At 42.4% G+C, this 13242-nt stretch overlaps 1 protein-coding gene across 1 annotated transcript in view; it reads left to right on the top strand.

Moving 5' to 3' along the window:
- Positions 1–13242, top strand: part of TEC (tec protein tyrosine kinase) — a 57089-nt gene that overhangs the window by 21082 nt on the left and 22765 nt on the right. The window contains exon 2 of the mRNA XM_082483116.1: positions 199–379. Coding sequence (XP_082339242.1) covers positions 242–379 — 138 coding nt within the window. The 5' untranslated portion in view covers positions 199–241. The remainder of the gene's footprint in view (positions 1–198; positions 380–13242) is intronic.

Raw genomic sequence — 13242 nt, 5'->3', positions numbered from 1 at the left:
GTCCTCAGCTGAAAAAAAGCCTGAACTTTCTTGTCTAATAATTAACTTTTGTAAAATTCCAAGTGCTCAGGATAAGCTCCAGCTTTCTGTATGTTCAGGTAGTTTCATTTGTAAGTAGAAGCTCTTTTTACTACAGAGGTCTCCAGATCTGTAATCCTCCAAACATACCGTAATGATTTATTTCTCTTGTCTTCACAGGAACTGATATTCAATGGCTAGAAACAGGTGACAAGTGGCTGAAATGAATACGACTACTATCCTACAAGAGATTTTGATTAAAAGATCGCAGCAGAAGAAGAGGACTTCTCCCTTAAACTACAAAGAGAGGCTTTTTGTACTTACGAAGTCTATGCTAACATATTACGAAGGTCGAGCGGAGGTAGGAAACACATTTATACTATAGGCTGTCTTTGTTCCTTTTTGTTTTTAAATACTGTTGGCATTTTTCCTACTGTATATCATACTGTCAGGACTGGATGGAGGCAACGGTCATGAGTGGCAATGAAAATGAGCTGCCATTTCTCTTCTATTTATAATGCAGGTTGACGGAGGTGTAGGTAACTGGTAGTCAATGTGAACTGGTTCTTAATCGGAGCAGTAGTACATAGCCAGGATGCCAGGAGTAAGATAAAACAGCTTTAATAGCTGGTCATCAAAGCTGATTTCTTTCTCTCTCCAGAGAGATGGAAGATCAGCGCTATGACCAAGTGGGGAAAAGGGAGAAAAACTTACAATTGTAGTTGCTTTTGGCCATGTTTACTGTGAAGGCCATTACTTTCACATCTGGGAATTAACTGAATTCAAACGGGAGAAAGAGCATTTGATAGGAGCAGTGCATTGCAGACCCAGTTCAGTAGAGACGAGATCCATTAGAGTAGATCATGTAACCTAGTGATTGAAATGAAGCTGGAAGCAGTTTATCTTTGGCAGCATGAGCCGCTCATCCCTGTTACTACATTCTGTGTAAGTTCAGTTACACCCAAAGTCAATTGTGTAAACTAGTAAAATTATCAGACCAGCATTTTTTTTTTCAAATGAGCCACAGACTCAGTTTCATGAAGATCACGAGCCCCCAGAGTGCCCTATCATATCTTTAGTTCTGGGGTGTGATTTTTCCTCTTAACTGCGGCTACTTTCCAGATCTGTCACAATGCTGAAGGGGATTAAAATGTCTGCAGTAGCTGGTGGAGCCTGCTTTACGCCCTGGAAAGCCATTCAACAAATAAAACTTAATGGAGACAACTCTACAAGCTCTTGTGTCTGCTGTCTTGCCTCTGATGAACAAAGGGGCTACAGGAGAGCTAGGGCTTGCTAAGCATGTTTCTCTGCCAGAGCTTGCAGTTGCAGCAGAATCGAGCTCACTTACTATGCTCCAAGACCACAGCGGTCTGTGGTAGCTGCTCTTCTCTGAATATAGCCTGAATGCAGTCAAGGATGAAGAACAAGATCACAGACTGGCTGAGGTTGGAAGGGACCTCTGTAGGCCATCTGGTCCAAGCCCACCAAGAGCTGGTTGTCCAGGATCACGTCCAGATGACTTTTGAGTATATCTATGGATGAAGACTCCACAACCTCCCTGGGCAACTTGTCCCAATATTTGGCACGAAGCCTCTTGTGTTTCACTTTGTGCCCACTACCTCTGGTCCTGTCACTGGGCACCACTGGACGTAGCCTGGCTCCGTCCTCTTTGCACCTGCCCTTCAGGCTTTTATGTACATCAAGACTCCCCTGAACCTTCCCTCCTCTGGGCTGAACAGTCCCAGCTCTCTCAGCCTTTCCTCACAGGAGAGATTCTCCAGTCATCTTTGTGCCCCCCGCCCTCCAAAAATAAATAGGTGGAGGCCAAGAAGCCCTCTGAAACGTCTCACATGCTTGCCCTGTGTCAGCTTACACCAGGTCAAATAGAAATGTAACAGGTTTTGCAGGTCTAGTTGTCACCCTTTAAGAAGTTAACCACCTCCAGCTTTCCCCTTTCAGCTTTCCCTTTCCCCTGCAGGGTAATGTCCTCTGACTAAAATACCCTTCCAGGAGACTGACTGGTGGAACCGTCTGAGCCGGGACTGGGGGGGGGGGGGTGTTAAACTATCCGTTTTATTTGCAGTGAGATGGAGCAGGGCTGCTCGTAGTGCCCTCCACAGCTGCGGAGGCAGTAGCTTCTTAAAACGGTCCAGCCTAAGATAAGGATAGTTGGGATGAAAATATATGTTACACCTATGCTAGCCCAGCAGTTTGCTGCTGAAACGGGCAGGTCCATCTCATCCCTGTCTGAGGCTTGCAGGACTCCCCCATCTGATTGAATTGGTCTTGCTGCTTCTTGGAAGCCATACTGCTCTGCAAAAAAAATGATAATCAGCAGAAAGATAATTGATCTGGTTTTATTTTTGCTGGATTAGTGTTCTGCTGGGTTAGCAAGCTGTGTTTGCTCGGTGCAGGATCTAACAAGTGCCAGAGGCGGTGCCAGGCGGTGGTGGAGGAGGACAGGATGCTCTGACTGTTGACATCAGCAGGTTGTTAGACTGGCTCAGCTGTAACACGTAGCTTTCCAACCTCAAAACTTTTCCATCTTCACTGTTCCTCCCATTTTAGTTTCTTTTAATCAGCATTTTATTTTATTAACAATATTGTTTGAAAATACTGAGCTCACATCTTAGAGGGGCACACTGAATATTTTTTTCAGCAATACTTGGTCTCTGAAAAAAACACCAAAAAAACCCTGTGTGACTAAGATCTGAGTTACTCTGTTGTGTCACTGGGCAACTGAAATGGAAAAAGTTTGGGGGTTTTATCAGTTGTTAAGCTTTTGTTTGTTTTTTAAAGCAAATGATGGTGGCTGTAAATTTGTATTTACAGTAAGACAGTTTTATATTCTGGCTGAAGTAATTTATATAAAAAGACAAAAAAATTACTAGAGATTAAAATAATTCTGGCTCCTCTGAATAGTTGGAGGTTTATTACTGAAATAAATGCTACCACTGTGTATACTGGTTGAATTTAAAGATAACGACAGATGAAAGGATAGGTACAGACTGATCTCATTTCAGGCTTGGCAGTGTTCGAAGTCTAGATTGGTAAGATAAGCATGGAAATCCCAAGCCAAGAAGATCCCACACCCTCGTTTTAATCATGTAACTGCAGTGGTAGCAGTCTGCCAAGGGTGGCTGAGTTCTGCTTCTCTAGGCAAGTATGTGATTCCCAGTGTGGTTGTTGGCCAAACTGGAGTATATTCTTGTTTTCTCCGTTTTAACTTCTATGGGAATTCAGTAGCAAGAGTGCAAGAAGAACCCAGGGTTTGTGGTCATGCGAATAGTCATACCACTTCTTTTTTAAAACAAGATTAAATTAGATCTCGTTAACCAGATTAGTCAATACTCAAAGTGTGGGCAAGTTGGGATTGTAAATAAGGTGACAGAATTAGATTCTTGGTATGTCTGGTAACAGAAGTGGAACATTCATGACAACAGAAAGCAATCAACCATAGCAAATGTTGTTCTTGCAAAGGCTGTGGAGAGGTTTAATTGACCCTGTTCTGTGCAGCCGGTGGTGGGGGAACACTTGCTCTTTGACCAGAAACTCCACATTGTAGAGGCACTCTTCTGTATTTTTTTCTGTCCTATGTCTTGGAAAAGTGCCATATACCTACTTGGAGCAATGAACTATTATCTCATAAGCATGACTACTAGAACAGGGTAAAATCTTGTTCAATCTTGCTCATAACCTATTTAATTTTTTTATATACATGCTTTCAAGCAGCTCGGGCACCCTGTCATGGTACAAAGTGCCTACAGTGAAGCTGGAGCTGCACTGTTGCCATGAGAAGGAGAAATGTAGTTTCTGCACTTGGAAATATTGCCGCTGTATGTCATGGAGGAGGTGTGTGAACGATGGATGAAGTGTAACTACAGAATCAGTGAAGAGACTGAATTTCAAGACTGGTTTCCAGAAACCTGAGGAAGGAGAGTCCTGGTCTAGGTCACCTGTGCAAAGCTCTACAATTATGAGTAATGTCATGGGAAACTTATTTTGTGTAGGAAGCCAATAGGACCTTGGCTTTTATGGCTTAAGTTCTTATGGGCATTAGGCTGTTTGGTAGAAAAAAAAGGGGGGGGAGTGTATCACCTTAGGATTGGTTAAAAAGATGGACACTAAAAAGCTTGAAAATAAAGATACATCAGGAATTGACTTGCATCAAGCATCACAGAGATGAATTTTTAATGTTTTCAGAAAAGCAGAGTATTCTGTTTAAGCTGGAGATGGCTTCTGGTTTTGGCGCTTTTTTTGGCATGAATTCTGTGAATTGGTAAGTGTAGATGTTGGGGAAATGCCGTTATTGCACTATTGTGCAATATTGGGCTAACAATAATTACAAACATGTAAAAAGGCTGAGTTGATGTTAAAAGTTTCATGAAACCTTCAACAGTTTGTCAGCTGTCATTTTTGGAAAGAGTATTTCCTGTCTTTTTTCTGTAATGTTGCAAATGTGGATAATGAGATCTGAATGTGATGGATTCCATTTGTAATGAACACAAAAAATTGTTGTAGTAAGAAATAAGTGAATCGGCCTTCAAGAACAGAGTACTGATTGTGAATGCATAAAAATCTGGAAGAAGTTAAATATCTTCCTATTCTGATTGTGGAGATGTACTATAAAACCAAACGTGCTACAGTCGGAAAGGCTTAAGATGCGTACAATTTTTTTTTTTTTTTTTGTGCATTGTAGACTTACTGAGACAGTTTTAAACAGATTTACAAAGACAGTCTTAACTGCGGTGGTTTGGCAGTGGGAGGTAGTAGGCATTTTTGGCATAAACTGGCCCTTGCTCTTGAGTCCTCCTGCACTATGCCTACTGGTGTCAGATGGAGACATTGATTGCAGTGTAACTTCTCCAGGTAATTTGGTTGTATAGCAAAGGCATGTAGTGTTCTAGAATATTTTATTAGAAATTCTCTTCCCAATTTTGCGTGGTTTGCAAGCTTAGCATACTACTTCAGGTATGCTGCTCTTTGTTTTCTGAGACTACTTTTTTCTAAGTCAAAAAATACTGATCTGTAGGAAATCACTGTCCCACAAGATATCCTGGTCTCTAAATTGAAGAGACATGGATTCAAAAAATGGACCACTTGGTGGATAAAGAACTGGCTGGACGGTCACACTCAAAGAGTTGCAGTCAATGGCTCAATGTCCAAGTGGAGAGCAGTGACGACTGGTGTTCCTCAGGGGTTGGTACTGGGGCCTGTACTGTTCAACATCTTTGTTGGCGACATGGACAGTGGGGTCGAGTGCACCCTCAGCAAGTTTTCCGATGATACCAAGCTGTTTGGCGAGGTAGACATGCTGGAGGGGAGGGATGCCATCGAGAGGGACCTGGACAGGCTGGAGAAGTGGGCCCAAGCCAACCTCATGCAGTTCAACAAGGCCAAGTGCAAGGTCTTACATCTGGGTCGGTGCAGTCCCAAGCACAAATACAGGCTGGGCGGGGAATGGCTGGAGAGCAGCCCTGAGGAGAAGGACCTGGGGGTGCTGATTGACGGGAAGCTCAACATGAGCCAGCAGTGTGCGATCGCAGCCCAGAAGGCCAACCGTATCCTGGGCTGCATCAAAAGAAGTGTGGCCAGCAGGTCAAAGGATGTGATTCCCCTCTACCCTCTACTCCACTCTCGTGAGACCCCACCTGGAGTACTGCATCCAGCTCTGGAGTCCCCAACATAAGAGAGACATGGACCTGCTGGAGCATGTCCAGAGGAGAGCCACGAGGATGATCCGAGGGCTAGAGCACCTCTCCTATGAGGCGAGGCTGAAAGAGTTGGGGCTGTTCAGCCTGGAGAAGAGAAGGCTCTGGGGAGATCTTCCAGTACCTAAAGGGGGCCTACAGGAGAGCTGGGGAAGGACTTTTTACTAGGGCATGTAGTGATAGGACGAGGGGGAATGGCTTTAAACTGGAAGAGGGCAGGTTCAGATTGAACATTAGAAAGAAGTTGTTCACTTTGAGGGTGGTGAGGCACTGGCACAGGTTGCCCAGAGAGGTTGTTGAGGCCCCATCCCTGGAGGTGTTCAAGGCCAGGCTGGACATGGCCTTGGGCAACCTGGTCTAGTGGGAGGTGTCCCTGCCTATGGTAGGGGGGTTGGAACTCGATGATCTTCAAGGTCCTTTCCAACCTAAATCATTCTATGATTCTATGAAATTAAGAGCAAAGTTAAGAAATTTTGAAATAAACCTGCTGGTCTGAAAAGCAAATATTTAATGCAGTAATTAAAAAAACCCAGCTCATTTGGAATTTTTTTTTTTATTATTTTTGACTAGCAAAAATTTAGGTGAAATTTTAGTATGACTTTTTCAAAATTGCTAATTTCATCTTGAAGGGAGTGCAGGTTTGAAATCCAAGGAGACAGTTGTGGAAATAACTTCATACATGCACGGCCCTAGGTACATTTGGCCATTTTCTTTCAAAAGTGGCCTCATATCTTGCATATTCAACTCAAAATGCTCTGGAGTTTATTTTCAAAGGTGTGGTGCATTCACACTTTCAGCTGACTGTTTAGAAAAATCAAACCTTAGTGTTTATCTGGGAATTCACTGAAATTGGAAATGCTTCAGCTGAACGGTTGTGATGGAAAGGAATATTCACTTTACAGCTCTACCAGTATGCCTGGTGGCTGGTGTCCCATGGTGGAAGCGCCCAGCCGACTCCTGTGCAGAGTGGCTTTGCTGCTGCAAAGAACAGCATCTTTTATTCCTCTTGAGTTACCCAACAGGACAAACCACACAGAGAAACTGCATTCACGCTACTGCATCCACCAGAGTGGTTCATCAAGTACTCTTGGTTTATCCTCTTTCTCCTGTGTGGCAGTAAGTTCTACTGTTGTGAATTCTTTCTCAATGAAGGGTCAGAATATGTCTCTTCTGGGAGAAGACATTAGGGCAGTCCAATCGATGGCCCCGATGGGAGCAGGCTTACTGCTGCGTTACAGAATAGCCATGATAGCAGGTAACATGTACTTCACACAAATTTTAGTTAGCTCATGCCGACAGAGCAGCTCACTTGAACTAAAAGTGCCACTAGACTAGAGGTTTGTGCTCTAGATGGCATTTAAGGTAAGGGAAATTCTTTGCGATGAAAGCAAGATAATAAACATAGGTGTTAAAGTACTTCTCATCACTGGAGTAGTTGAAAGGAACTGATTTGCGCAAGTGAGATGTCCTGCTAGTTTGTTTGTTTGAAAAATTTCACATTGATGTTTTTCAAATGTGGTGCTTCCACAGAGCTGGCACAGATCTGGCTGTAATTTTATAAATTGTTATCAATGTGCGGACCGCTAGTGTCCTCATATCTATTGGAGTTGTGGAATGTTCCCTTTCATCATGGTATTTCTCTCTCTCTCAGCTTGCTTAGCGGTGACACTCTTCAGCTTGAAAGTGTGCTGATGTGTGTGGTTTGCTTAGTGTCCTCCCACGCGCGGTGCGGCATGTTCGCATTAACCTTTCCAGCCCACAGCAACTTGCACTGACCTTGAGTGTGAAGCTGAGTAGGAGCGAGTGAACGTGAAATTGCTTTTGGCTTTAGCATCCTTATTGTTTGCTCACGATCGCTGTACGGATTACAGTTTACAGCAATAAACGGTTTATATCGGATTTTGCATTTTCCAAAGGTCTAGGCGAAGTCCTGGTGCCCGTAGTTACCCTGCGCGTGTTTGGGTGAATGGGGGTCTGCGGTGTTAGAAGGAGGATAAAATGGGGGAGAGTCTGTGCTGCAACACCCATTAGCTCTGGAGGGGCTGCACAGAGGATATTGGGGTAGGCACACCACTTACCTATTTATTAGTATACAGAAACCATTTGCTTCTACAGAGAAGGCAAATAATAGCCCCAGAGGGAAAACATCTAAGAGTCTTATTTAGAAGGATGCCGCTGTGGAGTCAAGGAGAAGGCACCTTTCCAACAAGCTGATCTTGGGAGGTGCAGAGTGCTCTTGTCTTCACTGCTGGTAGTGGTATTTGCCATCAGGATCAGACTTGTGTGAAAACTGTCTTGCATAAACAGAAGAACTGTTACAACTAAGAAAAACCAACCAGGTTATAAATGAAAAAAAGCAGGATAAAAACTTGAATGTTCTTGCTCATTTGGAAAGTCTCTTCCTAAGGAAAAAAGGTTCTTTTGCAAGAGTTGTATTTGGTGCGTGTAATTTGAATAGAGAGGAGACAGAAGCTACTGAAATTACCGTGGTGATATTTTAAGGAAGGAAAAATAATTTTAAAAGCTCTGGGGCCCGCTCTAAAGCTGCAGGTTTCAGGGTAAAATTGTGTAGCTTCATTGCAACACTAATCTTGTGCAAATACTTCCTTTGGAGCATAACAACATTAGATAGTTCCAAAAAGCTATGCTAGTTACTTATCTTTTTTTAACAGAGGATTAATGGGTATCAGTTCTACTGCTGTTTATTCCTATAGTGCTTATCCTTTATTATTTTTAATGTTATTATCCTAACTTATATGGTTTCCTTAGTCATTGCATAAGTGATTTAATTCTTTGTAAAAATGAAGTCACAATTCAGTATTAAAATGCTTGTGATCACTTCATTGATTACTCTCGGTTTTTAATGTAAGATAAATAGTTTCTGAAATTAGTAGGTTTGGCGGAGCCTTTTTTTGTTCCAAGTGAGAGGCAGTAACAATAGAGCTTTCTTAAAATACTTGCAAGTTTGCACAAGGATTTTATTCCAGCTAGACCTGGAAGACAACTGTGAGTTGGCTGCCGTTTCCACTCTAGGAAACAGAAGTGGATATACACTTCCACAAGTCATGTAGAAGTCCTTAGCTGTACTTACTGGGGACATACTGGGGACGTCCTTTCACAACTGTCTCTAAGAGATGTTATAGCTTTAAATCAGTTCAGCTCCTACTCTTTAACAATTTTTAATGAATTAAACACAGGGTTTTTCCCAGCATTTTCAGAAAAAGAATGAACAAAAATTTATAAAGTGCATTCAGGATAAGTTGTTTAAAACGGCACACACATGTGCTTTTATATATATATATATATATAAAATTAAAGATTTAATTATTAACTTGTAACGGTGATTTTTAGCATAAATTATATTGCTGACCAAGTACAATGATGTATTTACAAGTTATCTCACCTAGAATGATGCCTGTCACATCCATCTGGGTAGAGACTATTGTATTTGTACCTCTTAACTAAAGAGTAAATACATGACGGAATATAGGGCTTTTCCATCTTCTTCACAAGATCTATATTTAAATGCTAACACAGAATATGAGTAGCCACCCTTTCTAATTGTATAATACCTCTATAATGACTGCAGCCATTGCTTTTACAGATTAGCAACACTAGGAAGATAATTAATTTTAACGTCTTTTCTTTGCCCTTGATTACATAGAAATCAAGACAGAGAATTAGCACATGACTTGGTAATTGTAGATGACTGACCAATGGATACTCTTCAGGTTAGTTTGTCGAGCAAACTTACGGACAACTTTGTTGCTGTAGCAATACCTGCATTGTCATCCCTGTATATATAGGTATCTTTGCTCAGCTAGAGTAATGGGATTGTGAGTGTTGTGCTTTCAGCTGAGATGGAGTTGGATTTCTTCCTCACAGCTGGTGTAGTGCTGCGTTCTGGGTTTGGGACGGGAATAGTGTTGGTAGCGCACTGATGGGTTTGGTTGTTGGAAAGCACTTGAGGCCTTTTCCGCTCCTCACAGCGAGCAGGCTGGGAGGGCACGAGTTGGGAGGGGACACAGCTGGGACAGCTGACCCCAGCTGACCACAGGGCTATTCCATGCCATGTGATGTCATGCTCAGTATATAAAGCTGGGGGAAGAAGAAAGGGGGGAATGTTCGGAGTGATGGCGTTTGTCTTCCCCGGTAACCATTACGCATGATGGAGCCCTGCTGTCCTGGAGATGGCTGAGCACCTGCCTGCCCGTGGGAAGCAGGGAATGTTCTGCTTTGCTTACATGCGTGGCTTTTGCTTTACTTATTAAATTGTCTTTGTCTCAACCCATTTTTTTTTCTCACTTTTACTTTTCTGACTCTCTCCCCTATCCCAGCTGGGGGAGTGAGCAAACGGCTGTGTGGTCTTAGCTGCTGGCTGGGGTTAAACCATGACAGCAAGATATCCATCTCTGATGAGAAAGAGCAATGTAGGAAGCTGAGTCTTCCTCCGGGTACATATACAGACGTAAAAATGACATAAGCTGCGTTATATTTTTATTGATTTAATTCTTTTGATTTATATTTATTTTGATTTATACTTAATTAATTATTTTGTCATGGCTGCTAGTCCCCTACAACAGCCCTGAACACCTACAACAAAACCCCAGTCCTTCTGAGAAGCTGCTTATCAAAGTGTAAGGTGTGCCAGCAAGTGAGGAGAGACTTAGTACAAAGCATTGATGAGACGTTATGGTATCCAGGAGAAGTTTTACCACAGATTAGTTACCTACAGCTCTGTTGTATGGTAGCCTGGAAAAGAGGAGGGTTGAGCTAGGACTGTAGCTACCCATTGCTCAGAGCAAATATAGTAAGGAGGCAGCTTTCCTTTAGGAAATGAGGTAGATCAAGCAGTAGGAATTAATTGTCCAAAGCACAGCTCCATGTAAAGTTTGTCAGCATTTTTGAGCTAGTGAAGTGAATGAACAAGAACCTCGTGTTCTGCTGCGAGGGCCCCAAAAACCTTATGGGAGGAGCGAAAAGGAGTCGGGAGGAAAGCAAGAAAAATATTACAGAGAGGGCCTGGGATCGTTGGTCTACTGAGAAACAGTAGACTGTTGGCATTGCAAACCATGAAGCTGGTTCCTGGTCTGTTTGTTCCTGTTCCCCTCCTCCCTTATTTTTTTAAATATATTTTTGTTTATAGGCAGAACTGCCATATTGATGATAATCCAGAAGACCCCCAAATATTGGCTGAAAGCCCAAGAGAAGACTGATAACAGTAGGCAGAGCTGGGGAAATTTTAAGCAGGTGCAAGTGAAAGCTGTTCAAATTGGAGAAATAACTTCATGCTATTCATATGAATGGAGGCAGCTTAACCGGTGCATGGGAATACTCCCTTGAAAAGAGCAAGTCATAAAGAAACTTAAGTTGTAAAAGAAGTTGATTATGTTGCAGTAATGATTCCCTGTTCTCTATTGTAACTACCCAAAGAAGTCTGATATAAAATGTGAATCTGCAGTAATTATTTTTCTAGAAGAATTCTGATGTTTATGAGATGGAACATAAACATAGTTGAAGTTGAAAAGTGTAGGTTGTAGTTGTTGAGACATTGACAAGGCATGGATAAAAATATTTACCTTATGACTAGACAGGAGTGGATGAGTCTTAAGGGTGTTAAGAAGGAAGAGCTGGAAGATCAATGAGACTGTGGAAGGCTAAAGAAGGCCTACTTTTAAGAGTGCAGAGGAGAAGCTGAGAAACTGTAAGCTATGAAGGTAACTTCCAGAAAAGTGCTAGAAAAAACAGGATTGTTGAAAGTACCTGGAAGATACCAAAATTGCACATCAGCCAATAAAGATTTGACAAGAACAAATAAAATAAAATAAAATAAACCAACTTCAGACTTATCTTGGTTGTTTCTGCATGGGGTAACAAGTCTCCTGGGTAGCTGAGAAGCAGCAGATATCCTGTGTTTTCATTCCAGAAAGAGTTTTGATGCTGCTGTATGAGAAATTTTCAGATGTCAGCATTAGAAATGACCTATATAAAACCTCTTGTAAATCTCATTGCAGAACACATGGGAAACTGGTACAGTGTTCAGTAGGCATTGGTGGCTCATTTTCAGAGTGAAAGATTATTGTGAATGGGGTGTCCCAACTTGCATTCCAGTATTTTCACTAGTGATATTGTTGCTGAAATTCTTGCTGAAATAGAAGCTTGTTGAGTTCTCAGGTGACATAAAACTTGAAGGAGTTGCAAGCATTTTGGAAAACAAGTCTAGAAATCAAAGTGGTATTATTGGGATTAGGTATGTGGTATGTTTGGTTGTTTTTTATTTATTTTGTAGAGTGTGATTCAGTGTGGACAAGTGCAAAAGGTAAAAGTTTAGGCAGGAATGCTGAAATGGTCAAATACAGAATGGGATAATTTCAGGCTGTCCCCAGCCGGGCCCGGGCGACAGTATAGTGAATCGTTAGCTGGATAGGCGTCAATGATACCCTGTTGCTGTGAAAGAGGCAAATGTTATATTAGGATGAATCAATGGGATGGTTGATCCTTAAAATTTGATGATAAGGCATCAGCTGCAGTGCTGCATCTGATTTGGGGTAGTAAGTTTCAAGGAAGATGTGGACCTGCCTGCGAGATTTGGCACAGGAAGAGCGGGAAGGATGAGGTTCCCAAAAGCCTGGACTTTGATGAAGGGTTGGTGGAGCAGCAAGTGTTTAAAGTGGAGAGATGAACTGGTGATGGATAGGAGTCTTCAAAGACAAGAAAAAACCCGTAGCTCTGTAGTTGTGGACTCCATCATCTGAACCTTGAAAGAGTAGGTAAAGCAGCTGGTGCCTTGGTTAGGTGACCTCTTGAGTCCTGTCCAGGGGCTCTGACCACTTGCCTACGATGCCCACTGTCTTGGGCTCTCCTCCCTTCTTTGCTCAAGTTGCCTGAGTCTAGTGTTCAGACAGCACGAAGGCTGTTAGAAGGGTGGCTGAATGAAAGGTGTCACTCACCCTATGGACAGAGCGATGGCCCTGAGAGGGGAGAAAACAGGGCAGAAATGATACAGCTGGGCTGGCCAGACTCAGAGCTCTCCGAGGACTTCAGAGAAAACCAGGAAGAGATTTGTCTGAAAGAACCTGAAACTATGTGCTAGTTATTTTGAAAGCTTGTAAAGGTGGTAGGTGATTTCAGGGCCTGATATGGATGGAGGGCTGACTGATTTATTTTATGTCCTTTACTCTTACTTATGCGATTACTCTGCCTTATGCGATTGCAGCAATGTATCGTAACTGCAATTGTGTACATTTGACTGCCTGTCTCTCAGTTGCTGGAGAAGAGTAAATTGTAGATAATGCATTGTAGAATTAGGATGCATGTTAGGAAGTTGCGTCAGTGCTACTATGGAGAATTTCTTTTTGTGCTTTTCGGTCTCTCCAGTGCTGCTGGTTGGCATCTGCTGAGCAGACAGACCATGGTAAAGGATTCTTGGTTTCCTATTTTGCAGGAAAGGGTTTAAGACTATTTCCTTCTCACTTACAGTTGTATTTTTTTCTTCTCAAAATTCTTCCCGAGA

Source organism: Vanellus vanellus (genome assembly GCF_965231255.1).
Source record: "Vanellus vanellus genome assembly, chromosome: 4".
Lineage (NCBI taxonomy): Eukaryota > Metazoa > Chordata > Aves > Charadriiformes > Charadriidae > Vanellus > Vanellus vanellus.
The sequence above is the reverse complement of the archived record's forward strand: the minus strand, read 5'-3'. Positions and strand labels throughout refer to the sequence as shown.